Source organism: Agelaius phoeniceus, chromosome 1 (genome assembly GCF_051311805.1).
Source record: "Agelaius phoeniceus isolate bAgePho1 chromosome 1, bAgePho1.hap1, whole genome shotgun sequence".
Taxonomy (NCBI): Eukaryota; Metazoa; Chordata; class Aves; order Passeriformes; family Icteridae; genus Agelaius; species Agelaius phoeniceus.
In genome coordinates, this window is record NC_135265.1 from 63,674,100 (window position 1) to 63,696,870 (window position 22,771).

Consider the following 22,771-nt stretch of genomic DNA (forward strand, 5'->3'; position numbering starts at 1 on the left):
CCCAGGACATCAGGTTAGTAGATATAGCTTAAAAAGAAATAGAACTATGCTATTTCTTCCTTCAAAAAGAGCTCTGCCAGTCTTTGTTTTCCTGTCTTTCTTTGCTTCTCTTCAAACCCATTAGTTTGATATCTTTGAAGATCTTTTTAAAAACAGTCTTCTATTCCGAAAAATCATGTCAAATTGAGAAGGAGGCTCCCCAGAAATAGAGCACTGTTTCTACAGAAATAACTCTGATTGATGAATTCTACATAAATCACCAAATAAAAATCTTTTAAGATAATTAGAATGCCAAGGGATGGCAGCTCATCTGCTGAATATAATAATTACATTTAAGGGCCCCAATGTTCATTGGAAAGATAATCTTCACATGCTTCGTGGTGGTGTTCCATGAGATATCCAAGTCAAATGTGCTTGTGTTTGTTATTCTTTTCAGAACATGGTGATTAATTTAACTCTTGTTTGATATGTGCTGAAGTACCTGAAGTGCCTTCAGGCACTCCAAAGATTTCTACCCTCTGATAATAAGACATGAGAGAAAGCACCATGATATTTACAAATTGTAAAACTAATCACACCCAGACATTGTTACTGAATGGATTTTCATAAAGCTACTCTGGATTTATGCCTCCAGAGGTTAAAAAGCAAACCATAACTTTCAGACAAACTTGCCATCACAAATGGCAATATTGCTTTGAGCAGAGCAGTTAGAATCTGTATTTTAGGCTTGCTCTATTTTACAACACCTTTAATGAACAGCACATAACCACAGGCAGCTGTAGATCTAGTCTCATAAACCATGCCAAAATAATTAAAAGAAAAATAGAAAAATGCACTTGTTCCCAAGTTTTGTCATTTTCCCACCACTGGAAAAAGGATTTTTTAAACAAGCCCTCCATAATGTTTTGAATGTTCAAATACAGGGCTGAAACAGAAGCTGTAAGTACTCACCATGCCTCAAGATAAAGTGAAAATTTTCCATTCAAATCAGAAGAGAAAAATACTAATAGGAAAGGCAATTTCCTTCTCTGTTTCTGTAAATTAATTTTAGAGATTGGCAAAAACCATAAAACTCAGCTTCAGATATAAATCTGGGATCATATGGCTCAAAATGGAACTAGGTAATGTATCCAGACCACCACAGTTGCTCTCAAAAAGGTAATAACTGGTTAGTGGGCAAAGTCCCCTATCTCACAGCATATTTCCTGACAACACTACACCTTATATCCTGTGTTGATGCATCACAGATATAACAGCTTAGGACCCTGTGACAGGTATAGCTTTTTTTTTTTTAAACAAGTACATAGCTGGGATAATAATTTTCACTAAAAAGTTTGAGCCTCATTTATGGAATCTCCTACAACTCCATTTAACTTAGTAAAAGGCAAATTCTACTTAAAAATCCAGCAAGAAAGGATATTTAAATACAGCAACTCACCTAAAATATGACCCAAATCCCAGTCTTTATGTTGACGAGTTCCTGACAATTCCAGTTTAGTCTGGGACTAAAAACAGAAGCAGACAAATATTTAAATACATGAGCTTCTACAGAAAGCATTCATACTGGACAAAAAGGACAGCATGAAATGGGTATGGTAATATTTTTCATTTGAGGAAAAAGGAGTTTATTAAAGACTATTATTCAACTAATCTAATGTGTTGCCAATATTTTTTATTTGATACCAAGGAAATAAAGAGACTCAATAAAGCAATTTGGATGTTGACAAGTAATAGGGAGCTTGGTCCTAGACACTCATATTGCCTCCTTAATCATAACAGTTCCTACATTGTTTAAAATATAAATCAGAAAAAGCAGTCAAATACAGCTTTAATTCTCAGTCTAATGATTACATTGGTCAATGTCCAAGACCACAGCTAAAGGCCATGAGAACTTTTGAAATATTTTCCCAGCCATATACATATTGTCCCGAGAATTAAAAAAAAAAAAAAAAAAAAAGGCAAGAAACCAAGAAAGAAAAAGAGCAGAAACCATATAAAAAGCACAATTGTGAAATAAAATAAAACATTCAACAGGGAGTTACTGCTCTGCAAGTGAGCTTTGACTTTGAAATTACCAGGAGACATGAATATATTGATTCAGCATCCCACTGAATTTTCATGATCATTTTGGAAGGTAGAAGAGACCACATAAAGTTGGACGTCCTTACAATGGGCTTGAGGAGTTTCAGGTTTTTTTCTTTCTTTTTTTCCCCCCTCTTTTTCTTGTGTGAAACAGACTGTTCATAGAAAATTATTTCAAGAGCTTTCCCTTCATTTTCCTGTGCAGAGCTACAACAGAGTGCTATTAGCATCTGGTTCTGCATATGCCTACAAGCTCATTCACTTCAAGCCACTTTCAAAATCAGGGCCTTGACATGTGATAATTCCCTAAAAAACTCTGATATGGATGGAGTTTTTTCCTTAGAATGTACTTGAAATTTCAAAACACTCCCAACTCCCTGCAAGTCTCCTCTCAAGAGACTAACCTTCTGGGGAATCATTTCTCAGAGTGTTCCAATAAAGAAACAGCCTGACAAATGCTTAGTATGATGAAAAAAAACCCTGAAAGACATCAAAATAAAAATATGAATATAAATTTACAAGCTGTATTAGTCATAATTAACCAGCCAGGAGAAATAGCAGTGTACAAAGTTCTGCTATGTAAAAAGACTTGAATATTTTAGCAATTCTTTAGGAAGGTACTGAACTTTCCTTGCAATTAATTATTCATCCATAAAACTTTCCTTATTTCCTCCTCAAATTACTGCAGAACTTTCTTCTCCTCAGTGAGATCAGGAGTGTAATCACATGCATGTATACAGTGCACAGACAAAAACACATACCCATCAAAAAAGCCACATCATATACCACCCCCAGCTTCCCCCAGTTGTACATTTGATGCTTGCTGGTGCCATTAAGCAAACACAAAACAACAGCAAGCGCATTCTGTTGAAATGTTTAGCTAAATGGAACCAAAACAGTCACAGTTCACAATTTCATAAATACATTAATTAGAAGTGTCTCCAAATAGCATGTGATTTTGAATTATTAACATAAAACACTGCATTATAAATGACTGCAAATTGCATTCCTTAGTGCTCTCCATGCTTAATTTATTATGCTGTAGGAAAATTTGCAAATTACTTCACTGTTTTATATTTAATGGATAGTTTTATATGTATATTGTTTCATTAAGATAAAATTAAACCACTGTGTACGTATTATATGCCTTTCCAGTGACATAAATGTCACTAGAGACCCTCCGACTTTGTCAGAAGGGGAGTGTGCTTTCTGTCATCTCCTGGATTTAATAAAGTGGTGAAGAGAAGTTTTGAGTTTCTGCCCTTTCAGTGCCCATCCATTATCCCCTCTTCCAGACAGCCCATTTCCAAAGTTTGCAGATGGCACTGCTGAAGTTTCCTGCGTTTTGAAAGTATGGAGAGGGGTGATGGAGAAGCCAGGGCTGCTCTGTGGTTTGAAGGCAAAGAGTTTTTCCAGTAGTGGCCTCTGCTGCTGGGGCAATTCAGGTGCCATGCCACCCATGCTCTGTGGGTGAAAACAAAGGTGACAAGCCAAGTGGTCCTCCTGCATGGAACCTCACAAGCACAGACACCTCTGGAAAACCCCTTCAGTCTCCCAGGAAGAGGAAAAAATGGCTGGCATGGGCTGGCTTGCTATATTACCAAGGTTTTTACTGTCATATCTTCCTGCGTAGGGAAAGGATGGGAAAAAAGCATATTAGGAAATGCTGGTGATGCTAGGTGGGGACATGTGCCAGGAGAAACATTGGGGAGGGAAGGTGAAGAACACCATGTATGAAAAGAAAATTCATTAAATATGTAAATACAAAGACATCCATCTTTGACAACTTCTTTGCATGCTGTCTGTTCTTAGACATTTTTCTTCCCTATTTGTAAATTCCTCAGAAGAGGAACTGCCTCAAACCATGCACTTGTTGAGTGCCTGTTGCAATGGGGACTCAGCTTCCCTGAAAACCTGAAATGCAAATAGACCGTAAATAATAGATATTATTTATGATACATAAATAAATAGCATTAGGCCATGAACATGCATCCTAGATGTGTTTAAAGAGGCTGTATGATTCCCTGTTTTCTGAGAACCAATAACATTTCTTTGGTGGATGTCATAGATATTCATTTGAACTCACTTTCACGCCTTCTTAAAAGACAGCAAAGTTACTGGTTACCTGAGTGCATGGGCTCCGTGTAGTTTTCAGAGGTGCTTTTGTTTAATAAAAATATAGCACAATAAAATACTGCAGTATGGGTAGGAGTTGGAGAGATGCCCTACTTGGGAAATCTAAAAATTCTGCTGTAAGTTGAAATTATATTAATGAAATTGAAGCTACAAGACGATTCATGCAAGAGAGAGAGAGAGAGAGGCAGCCCTCTGAGCTATTCTTTTCAAGTAATGAAGATGAGACTGTGTCAGAGATTGAGGTGTCAAAACTGGAAGTGCTGGAACAAATTCACAAATTAAAGAGCAACAAGTCACCATGACCAGATGGCATACATCTGAGAGCTCTGAAGGAACTTAAGAATTAAGTGGTTGAGCAGCTAACAGAAAAATATGCAGCCTTTCATTAAACTGCTACCATGCCAGAGGACAGGAGGTAACAAATACCTCGTCTCACAAAATCCGGAAGGTGTGTTCCTGCAAGCTTGATTAAAGCTGCAGATTGCTTTTCTCTTTTAATCATCCTGGCTTCAGAGTGAAGTTGGGCACATCCAGCAAAGAGAGCTGCCCTCAGCTGATGGGAGCCCCTGGTGAAAGCCAGCACAAGCGTTTTGCTGACTCAGCATACAGTGCTGACCATTAACCTGGCTATGGCTGGGGGCCTTGCAAGGACTGACTTCAGTGATAATTAAAAACCAACTGCCCTAATTACCCCCTGCCTTCTTAAACAGCATTTAGATTCCACTCCCTGGCAGTATTTTCAGGATAGCTTAACTCTTTCCTGGGCACATTTATGAATGTGATGAGAGGACAAAGCTATCACCTTACCAACCCAAGAATATCCTTCTGGTTTTATCTTCCACTTCTATTTCCTTATGATCCACATAAAAAAAGCTCTTTGCGGTAACATTCAGAGGAGAAAGCACAGAGAGGAAAAATAATGTTCAAGGAAAAATAATGTTCAAGATCTACCTGTGCTGCACATACCATGTATTTGCATCATTGTGTAGATTTTTAGGTGTGTGTTTGATCACCTAGTGCTGTAGAGCACAGCTGCTGTGCTGTTCCTCAGTGTGCAGCACAGAGCCCAGCTGATGCACAGGAGGCCATGCAGACATGGCCCCACAGCCTCAGGTACACCCCACATCCACGGATCATGAGTGCAGGGTATCAGCCGAGCACCCCAGCCTTTTCCTGCCAGGCAGGCATGCATGCAGACAGATCTCTCCTCCCCAAAGGCAAGGCTGGGGGATGCAGAGAGCTCTGATCACATCTTCTGGGTGTTACAGAACAGAGAGTTTTTGCATTATTATGCTCACATCAGATTGACTACAGTATATCTTCCTGCTAGGTGTTTAGGCTGTGACAGACAATTTCAAGATTTAGGTAAGTCATCTGTACCAGTGAAGGTCTCTACCAGTCACTGGTACTATTAAAAATATGTCTCTCTTCCGTAGGGAACACACTCGACCTTCATGCCCAGCCACTTTTTGTGTTCTTGCAGTTAATGAAGGCCCCCGGGAAACAAGTTATCTCTTTGAAGATTACAAATAGATTTCAAACTATCAAAACAAGAGCTGTGGGAGAGCAGCTTAGCCATGCCCCAAAAAAAACATGTTGAGAGTTAAAAAAAATACAGAAAAAAAGAAGATGGGGTTCTTCTGCAGCAGAACCTGCACCTTGTAAAAGCTTCCATGTGTGACAACTAGAGACTCTCCTACCATTTCAAAATATTCAGAACTGGAGAACTGTTAATCTAGGAAACACAGAAAAGGAGGGGGAATATCTGCTTGAGAATAACCAGACACTTGCTGCTTCAGACACATATTTCCAACCTCTAAGAGTGAGAATTACATCTCTAGTTCTAGGGAACACCACAAGCTATTATTCAGGGTGAAAGAAGCTCTCTTTCTAGTTTGGATAAGTTGAAAATAAAACATACACACATGCAGGAGGTTTGAGTTTTTAAAAGTATTTTTTCCCACAAATTAAACACTATGTAAGAGGAAACTTTTGGCCACGAGCACTCTTGATTGTTTAGGGGCTTCACAGCATCCTGAAACCACTTCTCTTGCATTGGAGGACAGCTGTAAAGCAGATGTGAAGAACCCCTGATTCAGATGCATGGGCTGGGGGCCAGCTCTTACCTTGTCAGTGCTGCTCAGCCTGAGCACTTGCTCAGTGTTGTGCAGGCTGTTGTCCAGCCTTCACTGGAAGGACCAGCACTTGAGGACTCCTCACTGAATGCAGGAGCTTGAGGTGTGCGGAATTTGTTCTCTGAAGTGGGCGGTCTAGAGAGCAAACCCTTTTCACCCACAGATGCAACAGGGAAGTGTTGGTTGCATCATCTGTACACTATAACAACTTTGGGATTATGATGCTTTTTAACCCTGGATCATTCCTAACTAGAGTTGATGCATCAGCACAAAGGAGGAAGACTGCTGCTGTTTTCTGACAACAGTAGACAAACCTGCTTTCTCCTTCCAGTGTATATATACTCATATTTTAAAGGAAAACATGTACATTTGTTCAGGGGGGGAAAAAAAATGAGCAGTTTAAACTTTGACTTAATTTCTTGGTATTCTTAAAATAAACATCTGTGAGTGAGCAGCAGGGGATGAGAAGTCCAAATCCCACTAGCAGCAGTTTGGGTGGGCTGGAGAAGATCATCATCTTTCATGTTTTCTCCCTCTGGTGGATCTGCTGGAGAAGAAGGTCTATTTTCCCCAGTATCTCAAAAGTCTTTATTTTTCTTTTACTATTACCAAAGGGCCATTTCTTCCTCATCTTTACATCAGTTTCCACCTTCAGAAAGGCAAGTTTAAGCAGATACATCAAAGTCCTCTGGATGGTCAAAGCCAATCAGTCTTCTCCTGGAATAGACAATCCCAGGTTTTAGGTCATGATGGAAAGTTCCATCATGAGTGACTTTTGTATTTTCAAAATCTGTTGGAGGAACCACAAACAGATGTTCTTGCAGAAGTGTGGAAAACAGGATATGTGTGGGAGTCCTTGCTGGGACAAATGGTGGCAGTCCTGTGGATTAGGTAATGGCCATAGGCCTTACACTCAGCAGAAACCATTGGTTTAAAAATATCTTACCCTCCCAACTTATTCCCTGTGCATTCCTTTCATGGCAGTCACTTCCTTATCCTAAATCGAGCAATAAATATGGGCAAATTCACAACTTGCTCTAGTGACTTTTAACCTAGAATTCTATGCAAGCTGCTTTCATGTTTTATCACAAGTGAATTCCATGCATGATTATGAAAACCCAAGTTTTCCCATGCTTGAGTCAAATCAAATGCCAAGATTTTTGCAGTCCCTAGGCTGGAGCAGTGCAACTTTTTCTTCCTAAAGCCATCACTGGAAAACTCCACTTGGTTCAGAAAATAGACATCCTTTAAATACTCTGCAGTGGTCACTGACTGCTTTCAAACAAACATGTGGTGCTGACCAATACTGACAGATCCCTCTGTGTCAGGGACCCACTTCACAGAGAGACAGACATTTTCTTTATGTTCCTTGCAGGCACTGAGCTCTCTGGGCTTCCTGACGACCTTGATGTTCTCCCAGGAGACAGTCCCAGCCAGTTGCCATCTCTCTGGCTGCATCTGCTGGATGTTTCATAGTCACTTCCATCTCTACACTCTTTTAGAACCACCAGAAGCTCAATTTGATAAGCTTCGAGTTGGCCTGAAAAATGCAACTGTTTTTCAAATCTCTAATTGGCTTTTGGCAAAATTTACCTCAGGCTCTATTTTTTATGGCATTTTTACTGTTAGCATTATTTTCTTCTGGTCGAAATGATAGGCAGGCAGGCAAGTGACACAAATGTATGAAACTCTCAGAAAGCAGACAAATACTAAATGAAACTGAAATAATTTCTTTTTGTGTAGCTTAAATAGGCTCAAATAACAGAATCAAGTTGACCTTGAGTGAAAACCAAGCATGGTTTCTTTGCTCACAAGCTTAAGCAGCTTCAGGACTTTCGTCTTCCCCTAACAGAGTTTGGACAGAGAGACTGGTGGATGCAGAGTGTGGCCCCAAGCAGGCAGTATGAAAGCGGGTTTGGAAAAGCCAATGTAATCTGTGTGTTCTTACCACTGGGACAGCTCCTGCCTGCTGGAGTTAATGGAGGCAGCAGCTCTGGTATGGTGCCAGGCTTCTCCCCAACTCCCTATCCTTCTCAATCCAGCCAAAACTGTTCATCTGGAAATTTGGGGGTATGATGAGATCAGCCTAAAGCACTTCTCCAGCCAGTGCAAGAGAATTCCACAGCGGATGGACCAGCTTGCTTCTGTTTGATGTAGCACAGCACTTAGGGTAAGGTCATTAACTTTTCCAGAATGTAATTTCTTTCATTTTGTGGAAGTCTCAGGTCCCTGAGCTTTGCTCAAGACCCAGAATCTAATGTCTTTTTCTGTTTTCTCCCTGACAAGTCTCAGAGATATTAAAAATCAAAAGAAGACTCTAAGGAGCAAATAAAGTCTCTTTAAAGTACTGTTCCACTTTTGTGTTAACTCACAGAAGCTTTTTGCTCTCTCTTCCTGGCCCCAGTCAGATCTTGCATAAAAGTGAAAAAATGCACTTAAAAGTGCTGTTTTCTTTCCACTTCCCTCTGCACCTCAAATCATTAGTCTTTCTGCATTTCTCTTTTATTCCCAGACTGGCTTGTGCCGAATCAGATTATAATATATTAAACCTCCAAGAAACACAAAGCTCTCCAAAGTGCTCTTTGGGGTCTCCATACATGCGTTCTCTTGCTCTTTCCTGCAATAATTGCTGCCATCTCAGGGTCAGCTCCTGTGTTCAGGTCCCACTCCGACATATAGCCTCACCTCCTACAACACTGTCCCGGAAAAATGAATTCAGGATGGGGGCTGCCTGCACGTCGCCGCTGCTTTTGTGTGCAGAAGCAAGGGAAATGCCTTGTCTGCAAGGATGCCCTGCCCTACTTTTCCAGGCTCAGTCCCTTTTTTGCAGAAAGGGGTTTCTTCAGCTTCTTTGGAGAAATAGGGATGGTGGTATTCCAACTCACTTCTCTGGAACACCTTCATTCCCTCTGCTAAAGGCAGAGCTGTCAAATCACAGTCCTGGCCTGATTGGCATCTATGCCAAGGCTCCCCTGATTTCAGTGAGACCATGGCCCTCACACCCATGGTGTCAAGTGATGACAGCCAGTGCTGAGAGAAGTTCAGCAACATTTGTGCTTTCAGAAAGAAACACTGTCCTCAGCCTGGCCTTTACTCTGAGCAGAAAGAAGGTTGTATAGGGATATCTCTGCTGTAAAGAACAGCCTCATCCTAGGACAGCACAGTGCAAAGAGTTGAATACAAGGCTATTGCCAACCACATCGACATCAGTCAAAAAGCAAACAGAAATAAAACACAGTGAGGCACTACCCTGAGTGTGATTAGACTCATTAGTCACAGGTTATTGGAGAGCAATAGCTCTCATACTCCCAAGTAGTACTTCCCTCTCCCCACAGGAGGAACATAAGGAGCTCCAGGAGGGGCTCAGAGGTACAAATAGCCCTCGTCTGTGGTGGCCAGGGCTGCTTTATCATGTGGCTGCTTAAGCTCCTGAGACATCTGCTGCTGCAGAGGAAGTCAAGTGAAAGGAATGATCCACAGCCGTGGGTGAGCTCTGCAGCTGGAAGCACCTGGGGACCACTTCTGCCCACTCAACATCATTATGGCTCAGAACACAAGAGCGGTTATGAACCTACAGTAAATGAGTCATTGCAAGTTCTGCAGAAAATTTATTACTAGGGAAAAAAAAATATCAACCTGAACACTTGACTTCCAAAGAATCAATGTGCTCTGGAGCCATGTACCAGCTTTGTTTGGCTTCTGCAGAGGCAGAACACACCAAAATCCTTGGTATCATCAAAATTGGTGTTGTATTTTTCCATCAGGCCTTACACACAGAATAAATTTGTATGGAAAGGAAAATATTTTTCTTCCAGACACCACCATAGTTCCTTTCTTTCTTCTGGAGAAGTTGAGTCTACATTTCTTCTGAGTGTGTAGGGAGAGAAACTGTGAACTAATGCTTCCACTACAGCTTTGTTAGATAACTTGAATTCCCTCATGAAGTGCTACTCTCCTCCCCATCCTGATCTCTTCCTCTGAAAAGAAGCCTACTTTCACATTCTTGTGGTGGTTTAATTATGTGGCAAAATGGGTCCACGATGGAAAGAGGTAAGGTTAAAATCTATTTCTACTCTCGCCCTAAGCAGGAAATGAGCAGATGCCTCCCAAAGTGAAAGCCTGGTTATCTAGCTTGCTGCAATGCTATGCCAATAAAGGAGCCTTTTTTCTATTTAAAGAAGTAATATAATAAAATGTTGGTTCATTTCATTATAATAGCTAGGAAGGATTTGCTACTTTCACAGCATAAATTTAGATTAATTTTTTAGATTTGACAACGTTATAAAAATTATATTGATTCTGAAATTATAATTTTAGATTGGTTCTGTCATTTTAGCCTATTAGCAGTCTTTAAATGAAGTGATCCAATGTTACAATCAATCTTATCTTCCATTATGCACTTCCTGGTGCTAAAAAGTGAGATCGATTCTAATTAACTACACTGGTTCAGTCATTTGGGTAGTTTGTTCAGGAAAAAAAAAAAATTACTGCCCTAATATCACTAAACAATTTGTTATACATTTATGTACTGAATTAATATCCAAAACAAATGTCACTCCTATGGTAAAAACAGTATGGTTGCAGCTCTCTAAAATGTAGGATGGCAACATTAATGCTACTGGCTTAGCCAGTGCAGCACATGAAATATTTTCAGGGTCCACTTGAGGTTTAAGAAGCAAAACAGGGTCAGCAAAAAAATACTTCCTCTGCAGCACAGGCTGTAAATCTATATATACATTCAAAGCAACTTGGAAAATGGCATTTCCAACATGCAGCTGTGGCTGAGAGGGCAGGCTTAAATGCTGCTTTAAGAGGGCATGATGGTGAAAATAATGCTATGAAGCAAGCTCATGTGATTTAAATATGAATCAGCTCAAACTCAGTTATTTCTTCCAGCATTTCCTGGCTTCAGATTGCACTGGGGAGACCTTGAAACCCACCTTGCCTTGTGCCAGTCTCAGACTCCATAGACCACTAGCCTTCAAATGAAGAGCTCTATAGATGGTGGCATAGGTACAGAGCTGTGGGGGACAAGTATGCTGCGATCCTACACCAAATGAACCTGAAAGTCTGGTGAAATCTTGGAGAGAAAAGCAGAAGCCGGAAAGGTAGACTGATTTTAAAAGAGACAGCAAAGGCTGACCTCTGGTAAAACCTGAGGGAACATGTACATCTGCAATTTTATTCTTTAGTATGCTAAATCACTCTCTTAAGCAAAACACTATTACCTCAAGTGCAAATCTGTTGATTTTCTCGTGTATAATGCTTGTGCTGGGAGTCTCTTCTTGGTTTTCCCTGCTGCAGCTTTAAAGAAATGCAGCATATACACCCTTACCACTAAATCAGCTTGTCTACCTGTCACATTCAGGGCAACTTGGAAACAATCTACAGCTCAAGGGATGCTAGTCTTGCTTTTCCAGTCACTACCACTACATTCTTTTGTGTGGATCAGCATGCTGGAAAATGAGTCAAGAATAAGAAATGTGGGCCTGGCATCCTGCTGCAGGGTATTTCTTGACTTTCCTCCCTTTATAGGCTGTCACACATGCTTTGTTCCTATTCTCCTCATGACATCATCTTACTAAGAAGCCTAAGTGATGAAAAATACTGTGAAAGGGAGCAGTAACTTTAAAATGTTTCACTTATTCATGGATTTTTTGTTGTTTTTAAGATCTCAACTTTGGTCATTCAAAACAAAAAGATCAGAAAATTGCTGTGAGTGCCTGTATCTGCCTGCTTTGAGGTGAAAATCCATCTTGGTCAGGGAAAGAGAAGTCCTGCAGAGATAAAAAAAACAAAGTGGATGGCAAGTGGTCTAGCTCTGTGCTTCCCCTTAGGCCCTCAAATATTGCTGCCAGTTGTCATGAAGCTTGCCAATAATTCTTAGGAAGGGGAAATCTCAGAACCCCATTTCCTGATCAGCTCCTTTTATCCTTTCCTTGAATATGTCTCAGTTCTGAAGATGTGCTGCCTGAAAATATTGACTTTGGATTCTGTGGCAAGCCAATGCAAAATTACCCTGGGTGATGCTGGAAGATTTTGCATGTGAATATCCTTTTTATGCTGGCAGTTTGTTACTCAAGTGACAGACAAATGCCTGGCAAGAAAAAGCCTTGATTTCTCTGTTCCTGCTATTGCATTTGTATTGCACACTATCATTAATTATTTGCCATCTTGTAAGAAGCCCCTGGGAGCCTGATTCTCCACTGCCTCACACCTCATGTAATCATTGACATCAGTGCAAAGTGAGTGCAAAACACTCTCATGCATCTGCACACAGAGAGGTCCAACTCCAGCAGCATTCCAGCAGACAGGAAAATGGAGGCTGAGTCTGGAAAGCATCAGAGGGTGCATATGCACACCACTCTTCTTTGCACAAGACAAGCAGCACTGGTTCACCTTTAGCTTGATGCCATTGGCCAAGCAAGAGGACAGACAGACTCCTGACTGCCTCACAACAGTGCCCTAAAGCTTCTTGAACCTCACCACCAGCAGCACAAGATGCTGCAGACCCTTTGCCATGTGAGTCTGTCACTGACAGAGGCATGTGGGACATGCACCCTGCTGACGGTGCTTTGTGGTGTGCCAGGGGTTCCTTTCTGCTGCAGCCCTGAGGAGCTGCTAGGGTGTGCCAGACCCCCCTCCATGGCCAGGGTTCCTCCCAGCAGAGCAAGACACCCCTCATCAGCTGGATTTCTAAATGCAGGGTGGCATTGCTAGCTGGGCTGTGGATGGGACAGGCCAGAACCTGGGGCACCTGGAGGAGGAGATGGCTGGGGTGATGTGGAAGGAGACCATGATGCATGGCCAATGCCACCCAGAAATAAAAAGGGTGTGGTAGCAGGACAAGGTGAGACATACTGCAAAACAGAGGAGGTGACATTTCTGCAGAAAAACTGCTTTTGTTTCTTTCCCATTTCACAGGCAGCATGTCTATTTAAATGTGGCTTTTGCTGCCAAAGGACTTGTCATATTACATTAGGTTTAGCAACTTCTGCTGTGGCAAAGTGTGCAGCGTCTCCCTTCACATAAAGAAAATATTTTCACAAGTCTGTTCAACCTGCTAACTGTGATTACAGACAGTTGGCCCCTGACATGACATTTATTGCTCCAGCCTTCAAGTAAGAGCCTCACAGCACTGCCCAGCCAGCTACCTGAAGAGCACATATGTGTGTGGAGCTTTTAAACAAGTTTCTGCTAATGGCTTCATTTTGTACCCTTTTAGTAGGTCTTTAGCAGCTTGATAGAATACATGGTACAGTAAAGTAGTAAAAATAAAAAGAGCATGTGCATGCCCCCTCTTTTTATGCTCACCTTGAAATGTATATGATACAATATATTATATTCATTTGCTGCTGCAAGTGCTTTCTGCCTGCATATTTCTACTCTGCTCAGCAATATTCATCATAACTGAGAATCACTGCAATTGTCTACCTCCACTTGAGAGACAATCTCACACAGAGTGAAAATAAAAGACAGTGAGAAACAACACCAATACCAGAGACCTGCAACATGTGCTGACAACAAACACAAACAACAGGTTGACCTAGTTGGGTGTCTGCATCAAGGAGTCTAAGAGGCGGCTGGCTAGAGGAACGATTGCCATGAAATGAAAAAAAAAAAAAAAACAAACCAAAAGCAGAACCCCAAGAAAACCCAAAGCAGAGCAAATGAGCAAAGCAGATACTTCCCTGTTCCCCACAGGGTATGCTGATCATGGTCACAGCATCTACTGGAAACAACTGACGAGAGACCAACTTCTCCATCACTGCCTCCAGTAACTGTGCAGGCTTCTGCAAGACCTATCTATGTATTTTCCTGGCATTTGGGAAGAAAGCGAGCATAATGAAGGCTTTGTCAGTACAAGAGAACATAATCTGGCAGTCATTTGGTTATTAATGATTGGGCTTTTGGGGGGAGTGAGTTGTTTTAAATTGGGTTGGTTATTTTAAATATTTTGTATGAGTTTAAATCATTTAAAAATTTGTTAAATGGCCTGGCTTTTTGCCTTCACTTTCCTTTCCTGCACAAGACATTTGTAGGGCCTGGATTCTTACATGACTTGGCCTATTCTGTCTCACTTTTTGGCAGGTCACTTTGCTCTATTCTTCTCCAAACAGAAATTAAGCTCTGGCCAAGGGAGAAGCAGAGCAGAATGCAGCCTGCTACAACAGCTTGTAGTGAGTTGGAAAGAACTCTGTGTTATAGATGAAAGCTGATCAAATACCCTTCTCTTTTTTGTTGTTAATTTCACTGTCTTATTTTTAAACTTGCATGTGCATCTGCCAGCAGCACTGCATCTTGTTATAATATTCTTATTAAGCAGGTGGATGAATCATGAGCAGACAGGATTTAGTTCCATTTTGGTTAAGGGTATGTTCTTCAGTGATTAAGTTTCATCTACATCTTCTGCTGGATTGAGAATTTAACTGATTCTACAGAGTCAGTCTGAACAGTCTCCCTCACAGTTTTGTTTTCTAACATGTTAGAAACTTGTTTACAAAAAGACCATGTAAGATTCAATGCTGGGCACTCATAACTTCTTTTGCCAGAGTTGTATTCCCCTTGACAATGAAATAACTCATGCCCCGAAAGGATAACTAAGAGCTGTTCTTACAGCTCTATTTTGCTTTCCTCATTTGCACTCTTTTGTTGTTGTTGTTGGGGTTTTTTCAGTTTTCTCTTTTATCCTCTGCTTTTATTGATATCTGAAATGGGCCTGGATAACCAAAAAGAGGTGGGCGTCAAAACTCAGGGATGGAGAGCTGACATTCCGAAACAAAACCATTTTTCTTTCTCCTTCTTTGCCCATGGTTCAATTCAAAGAAATCATCTGAGAGCAGCCTTCCTTGATGCAGAGAACCTTCCCTGGAGATTTCCAATGTGCTACAGTAAAAACCGTTTTTTCCCAAGACCCTCCACAAGTCCCCAGGGATTTTTCTTGGTCCAGTCTTCGTTAAAATAGAAAGCATGTTTGGGGGGAATGACTAATCCCCTGCCTGAATGCGACATGCCATTTGGACTCTTTGTGATCTGGTACACTAACTCCCTGATTTGTTTGGCCTTGTGAAAACCTTTCAAGCTAGGCTCTGGAAATTTACCCCTGAAGCCTCTTCTGGGGCTTGCGTTTTTTATTTTTCTCCCATTTCCTCAAATCTTTCCCTTGTTTCTAAAGAGTGCCATCGTCCGTTCCTGAGCCCTCAAATCCAATTACCAAACAATGTACAAATATATGGCTGAGCATGGTCTATGGGAACAGCTGCAAAATTGCTAATATTAGGTCTAATTTAGCTACAATAAATTAGCAAGTGTGTGGAAGCAAAATGATGACAGCATAATTATAACAAAAGTCGATGTGTTGAAGTATATGGATGACAATACATACTAATTTTAGCGAAAAAACGCAGCAAATGAAATGCATGCAATGAACAGACGGGACTAATAGCTCAGACACATATACTTAATGTGACCAGTCAGTGTAAAAACAAAAAGATAGATGAAGCTGTTCAGAATCTAGTGCTAACAAGCAGTGTAGTCTGAAACCATTAACTGTCAGGGGTAATAACACTCAAAGTACTGAAGTGCAGTAAAACAGCAGCACTTTTCTCGGGATGATGTGCTGATGTACAAGCACACACCTGTGAAGAGGGTACTAAATCTATCCTCGCGTTTATTACTATGGAGGGAGGAAAAACAACACTAATAATGTAAAGTATAAACGAAAATAGCAGACAGCAGAGAGTGACATTTGCATGGTCCCAGTCAGCTTGTTAGCTGAAGTGGGTTTTAATTAGCTATTTTCCAGCAAGCAAACGAGCAAATTAGTGGCAGCCATAAACAAGCAGAGACAATCAGGCCCAAAGAAAAAAAAAGAGATCGGACCTTTTTCTGTGTGTTTTCCTTTTGGAAATACAATGCCTTCATGCTTCAGCTAAATATTTCTATTAACCAAAAGAATGTGGTAAAGCAAAGACCTTGGCAACTGTGCAAGTTCCCGAAGTGGCTCAAAACACAATTTTAACAGTACAGTGGGGACACAAAGCCCTGCTCTGAAGAAACCAACATCGAAGGCTTAACCTTGGGCCTCCCGTGCAGAGCCTCAGGGCTCCAGTGCACCTTGGCTCTGGTGAGCTGCCCTCCTGCTGAAGACTGCCCACCCATCCTCAGCTCCTGGGACAGCAGGGCCCCAGCACCATTCCTCACAGCCACTCTGAATGTGCAGCAGCAGGTGCTTTGAAAAGTGTGATGCAGGGTGTAGGTGCCACCTTCTCCCTTGCACCTCAAGAGACATAAGATGGGTGTTGCCAAAGGGGTGCCTGAAGCTACCAGCTGCTCCTGCTGCTGAGGAAGAGGGATATAGCTCTGCACGGGCTGCAGGAGACAGGCCACCAGGGTGACTGTGAGGAGGGGAGTGAGGTGAGCAGCAGGGACAACCCCTGTTGCTAAGCTATCTTGCTAAGACAAGATGCTTATCAGTGTAGGATGCAGCCCTTGGCAGACAACATGGATTCAGGCAATAATGAACAAACCCACTTATGGTGCTTCTTTTATTGCCACAGTATAAATGGCTGCATAATGAAACCTGCCCCACTGTTACAGCAACTTTATCATGGGATGAAGATCCTTCAGAGCGTGGTCAAGCAAGGCCCAAGGTTAAGTAATTCACTGTAGTACTTTTGCTACTAAACTGATTATATTAATAATCAGCCATAATGAAAAACATGGCAAGCTTATCCCTCGAGTCAGCCCTGTTTACCCTCCTGTTCCCTCTGATTTTAAGAAATGCTGATGTGGCAAAGATGGGAAACCCAATACAAAGGACAGATTGCACACTTGTATCTTATGCTGAACATGCCCAAATCCTTCAGGTATAAAACCTGACAGCTGAAAAGTCACTTAGCAGTAAACAACTACTAGACATTGTTGCTAGGCAGAAGAGTTCAGTGGTTTGAGTACTAATCTAGACCTTGGGAAAGTAGAAGCTCATGTTTCACTCAATCAGAAACTTCTACGGACATGGGTAACCCAGCCGATCTGTCTGGGGATAAAAGTACTTCTGCCTCAGGAATTTGCTGCCAAACGCTCATTAAATATTGTGAAGGGCTCAGATATTATGGAGAAGGGGCTAATTAGTTGGAAGAAAGGGAAAACACCTAATAGAAATTAATCTTATTTATGCATCACTATTGGTATATGTGGCACTAGAGAAAGACATTGCAGCAGGCTTTCGGTTGGTATAAATTATCAGAGAGCTGCAGGAGAGACTCTCTTGCCTCCCTGTCCTTGTCTTGTGCCAAGGGTATTACAGTCTAATTAATACAGATAACATGAGTGCAGACGCCTACCTGTTGGGCGCCGTTGGAATATTAACACAAGGGGAGGGCTGGGGGAAGGCTCTTAAAGAAGGCTTATTTTATTTAGTTCATTTGTTTAGTAATGTTTTGATGGTCAGAAAACCCTGGCAATGAGTAGAGCCCAAGAGGCAATTAGCAATGGGGCAGAAAATGTAATGAGCCAAAAAACGAATTAACTTGAGCAGACTAGGCACAGACACAAGGGGCCAATGCTTTTTGCTAGTTTATAACCCTGCCCCTCTGCTGGATTCAAAAAAGTAGGAGGAGGTGTGATTTAACATAGAAACAGCCTGCAGGATATTTCCTACCACACCCGGGGTAGCTCTTCTCCACACAAAGCACCAGCTGATGTGGTGGCAGGCAAGCAGGCAGCCTGGATCAGCTCTTGCCTGAAGCCAGCCTCTCTCCGTAAAGTTTCCTTCCATTGCCACTACTGAGGAGGGCAAAACACAGCACCCAGCAGGTTGCCACCATGCCCAGGAAGAGGGGGCAGCTGGGGGTACCCTGTCAGACAGCAGCTCCCAGCATTGCCCTGCCAAGGCAGCAAGGTTATTGGCAGGAATAGTGGGGTTTGTGAGTACAATTAGCCAAATTTTGCTCTCTTTCCCTCTTCTGAGTTTCTTTTTGTCCTTTGTTTATTTTTTCTCTTTGATGGCTTTCAGTTTATTCCATTAGCAAAGATGCTTTGTATTAGAATTCTTTCTAAGTCATGGGCTGATAATGTTTTCATCTTGTACAAAATCATAAGCATTTTCACCACCCGCAAACTGTTTGCACATTTTTTACAATTAACTTGTTTCCCTGCATCTGATAGCAGTTCATGAACATCACAGTGAAAAAAGTGCAGGTGATTGCTCTTGCAAGTACTCAGGGATGGTAACTATCCAGCTTCCACTGGGGCCACAACAGGTAACTCTCACCCAAATCGTCACATTAGCCATCCTGCTAGCCACTAGAATCAAAGATAAGGATTTGTAGTTTAGAGAGCTGCTTGACTGAATCACAGAAAAACACAACTGCCCCCAAGTGTGTGCTAGGATGATTTTCAACGCATGCTGCAGTTCTGCAACGCTCGGTCTTACACAGCCCATAAGCTTTGTCCTGAGGGAGATTATTTGAGCAAAAACCTAAAGTTGTTATGTGGAGTTCAGGAAGAGAAACTTTGAGGAGAAAAAAAAAAGTTCACATAAATTTGATTTCCTTCTTGCATGGATAGTTCAATGCCAAATGAAAGAACAGGAAAGCCACAAAGCACACACACTTCACCACAGCTCCTTTCTCCCTGGGTCATGCCCAATGCCATTTCATCATGGCTAGGGGACTCTGGGGGAAGTGGGAGCAGAAGGGAAAGAAGAAAGATGATCTTTCAAAGAACAGAACTGTTGAAAATTCAGAGCAAACGAGTCAATTCATAGCTTTATCAGCATATAGCAAGTGGAATAGCAAGACATTCCTCTTCAAAGAGGAAAGTCCCCAAATGGCTAAAGGTTAAGATAAAGGGGCAGAATTTCTGCCTGGCTCCATGCAGCTCACAGCTGCTCTGACATTAGCTGGATCTTTGGTCTTTTTTTAGGTTAAATATCACCAAGCATAGGAAAGTCATGACCAGCTTCCCGAGCATCCCAATTGAAAAATAAAAGTGAGGGGTCTAATCCAAATCCTTGGCACTTTAAGTCAACAACTGTAAATCTTTGCCTCAGCTCCTGCCAGCCTCAGAAGTTAAATGGACAGCACTGTTCATTTCTTATGCCTACACTGCTCCATTGCTTTTAGTGAAGCTGCAGGTTGTAATTGAGAGTCTGGTAAGGATCCCTCTTCACTGAGTGATGTTACAATCTTCTTTGCTGGAATTATTTTAGCCTTGTAATAGCTCTTTTAAAAGAACAGCCTGATCTACTTTCCAAAATCTTCTGCAGAAAATAAGTTGCATTCATAACACAAGACTGAGGTTGAAATCCAAGGCCTTCCCCAGCAATATATCTCACTCGCCTCAGGACATGTCTTGATGATCCCTCTGTGTGGTGTTGCTTCAGCAGCAGAAGGAGAAACAGCTTTCAGCATGGAACCTGACAGATCAGAGACAATAAGCCTTCAGCAGCTCAGGGAGGTAAGGCAAGCAGGAGACAAAGAGCTCAAAGTTCACCCCCACACACATCCAATCTGCCTGGAATATCTGGGCACCGGAGCAACACCAGCAAAACCTGTTCTCTTTGGCTTCTCTGCCTGAAACGTCCCATACAGACAATAAAGATTAAATGGGAAGGGCTGTTCTGCTCACAGTCACCCCCACTAAGGAGTTACTGCTCACCTCTGGGGTCTTGCTAAACACAGTGGTGAGACTGGGGTTTTCTTTACTGCAATACAGATACTGCACCAATGCCCACAGCAAAACTGAATTTTTTCTCTGTTTTTCTATCCCAGTCTCTCTTACTCCTTCATTTGCAATCCTCTTCTGTCTAAAGTTAGCTCTGCCATCATTACTTGCACTGAGTGCATATTAGACTAGGCTCTCAGGAATTAATGAGAAGGCTTAGCAAAGGAAGATAACATAGGGATCAGGATGGCAGAACTGGGTGCTAAATAGCAGCTTCTTTATGGCTGGATATTGAAGGCACAAATCCACCTTCAGTTCTCTCTGATTTCACAAAGAGCTTCAGGAAATAAACTCTTGTGACACGACTTGTTTTCCACTGGGTTGCTGTAAGAGAACTCCATAGACAGAAAGAAATTAAAATCTAGGTAGGTACATGCTAAAATGCACAGAGGTGAAGCCACACCATAGCTAGCAAGGGGGTACCTAGCTTTGCTAGGCTAACATGGTCCAAAGGGCAAGCCATGGTGTTGGTTTTGCTAGAGGAAGCAGCCATGTGGTGTCTGTCACAATGACAAATTGCCATTTTGGAATAGGTAGTCTTTTTAATAAGGGCTTTTTAAGCTCTCTCTGTAATATTTTTACAGTGCTTTGTGACTAATTTCCCTTATGACACAGCAGAAGATGTATTTCTGTAGGAACTTTGGCCAGTCTGATTGGTAAGAAAGGAAAGCACCTGTATTTCTGCATTGACTATAATCAGGAAGAGTTAATCCAGTCACACATTTTCGTAGGACATAGACCAGACTGAAGAGGTATCTCTTCTTTCCCTCCTGGTAACTCTCCTGATAAATAGGGGAAGAGCCAAACTTCCAACTACGAATGTTTCCCACCAGGTAATGGAGAGAACCTGAACATCTCATTCCATTTCTTCTCGTCCTCTTTGCCTGTTTTCCTTCTTGAATGGAAAAAAGGGGACTCATTTCAAGCATCTTACAGGAAAGCATGGAGGATGACTCAGGCTGCTATTTTGCAAATGAACAACGAAGCCCAGATATGAACAGAGGATCAGAGTGTAGTCATAATAGAACCACTCTCTGCATATGTGATTACTGGTAGCAGTGGGAACATGAGAAATTCATAGGCTGAGACACAATGAGCTCCCTTACAGTCTGAGCATTCCTCTGTAATTTAGATAGATTAGGGGTGCAAATCCCCCAGGATTTAATCTTACATTTTCCTGGCACTTCAAACTTTGCCAACAGTGCTTCCCAGAGGTGCCTTTTCCCCTCCCACTCTATCCTTCTGCATTTAGTTCCAGCAGCAAGCATGGGAAGAATGGGGCAAACCCAAAAACTGTCTTATTTTGAAACTCACTGATCCCCTTTGGATCTGAAAGATTGGGTCAAGCTGTGTGCTGGAGAAAATTATTGACATTCCTTGTAGTTAACTAGTCCAGTCAGTTCTTTTTCGATGCTTATGTCTATTTCTTAAAGCTTCTATCACAGAAAAGATGCCTGTAGATTTCCTGACACCCAGGTGAAGCAGTGATCTTCTCATAAAAAATATCTCACACCAAAATGCAGGTAGCTCCTTTTTTTCCCAAATACTAATACAACTAAAAGAGTTTCTTGAAGAATAAGGGGATATAGGCACATATATATTTTTTTGCATTGCTAATACGGAAGATCAGATTCCAAACTGCTGAATATGATATAAATATAGACTTTCACAGACTAAAATTAATGGAAATACATAGTCCTGTTGACTTCATTTGGCTTTGGATCTGCCAAATGGATCAGTATACATATCCAAAGCAAAGAAGATTTTGACATAAGCAAAAAGGCTAGACACAAGAACCAGAAATTTGGAATCTAGAAGATAAATAAGCTACCCATATAAAAATATTCTATGACTTTTCATGCTGCAAATACTTGCAGTGATGGCTTCTCTCAAGATTTTCCTATGATCTATGTATTTCCTTAGTCTCATCTGCTTTTCTGCCATGACCTTAATTTTATTCAAATGCAGCACACAGAGAAGAAATATCGCCTTTTTCCTTAGCTTGATTTTGCCATTATATAACAGACCAAAACCCATGAAAATGGGAAATGCAGAAGAAAATCCAGACCACAAAAAAGCATTCGTGCAGAAATGATAAAAAAATCAATTGTTAAAATTACTCTCTTGGTATTAGCTTTTAGGCAGCAGTGGACAAATAGAAAAAAAGAAAGCCTCCTTCTAACTCTTATCTGAAGATAAGAATGTCTGAAGTATTTGGATTTGCAAAGCTATGCTGGCATCTTGTGAATTCAGGTTTGCACTGAGTCAAGCAAATCCGTTCTCTTCTAACATCAACATTTCCCCTCTCTCTTGTGACCTGTAAGGGATGACCAAAAAACAACCCACTTCGGGAAAACATCAGTGGTGTTTCCTCACCAGGTCCCCTGCTGCAGCCTGGTCTTCATCATGGCTCTGCTGCAAATTTCCCCTGTAATTGCTGAGCACTCACTCCCCAGGCCACCAGCTGGGGATGCTCCAATGATGCTCCTGGATCTGTGCACAGATCCAAACAGCACAAGCACCCCTGAAGAGCATTGCAGGTTGCTTCATCTGTCTCCTTTTATTTATTTTTATTTTCCTTACACATTCCTTGGCCTTCCTACGACATAGCAATGTGATTGAGAATGTGCATATCAGACAAAAACTGCAGAGTAAAGTGAGGCATAAAATTTTAGAAAGGCATTTTCCAC

At 41.5% G+C, this 22,771-nt stretch overlaps 1 protein-coding gene across 6 annotated transcripts in view; it reads right to left on the reverse strand.

The window, feature by feature from the left end:
• Positions 1-22,771, reverse strand: part of LOC143694357 (uncharacterized) — a 174,675-nt gene that overhangs the window by 66,734 nt on the left and 85,170 nt on the right. For 5 of the 6 annotated variants that reach the window (XR_013182795.1, XM_077180274.1, XM_077180276.1 and 2 more), the window contains exon 3: positions 1,439-1,505. The exons of the other annotated variant lie outside the window; for it this stretch is intronic. Coding sequence is in view for 4 of the 5 variants with exons in the window: in XM_077180274.1 (XP_077036389.1) it covers positions 1,439-1,505 (67 nt within the window). In the remaining variant the exon portion in view is untranslated. The remainder of the gene's footprint in view (positions 1-1,438; positions 1,506-22,771) is intronic. 6 annotated transcript variants of the gene reach the window in all.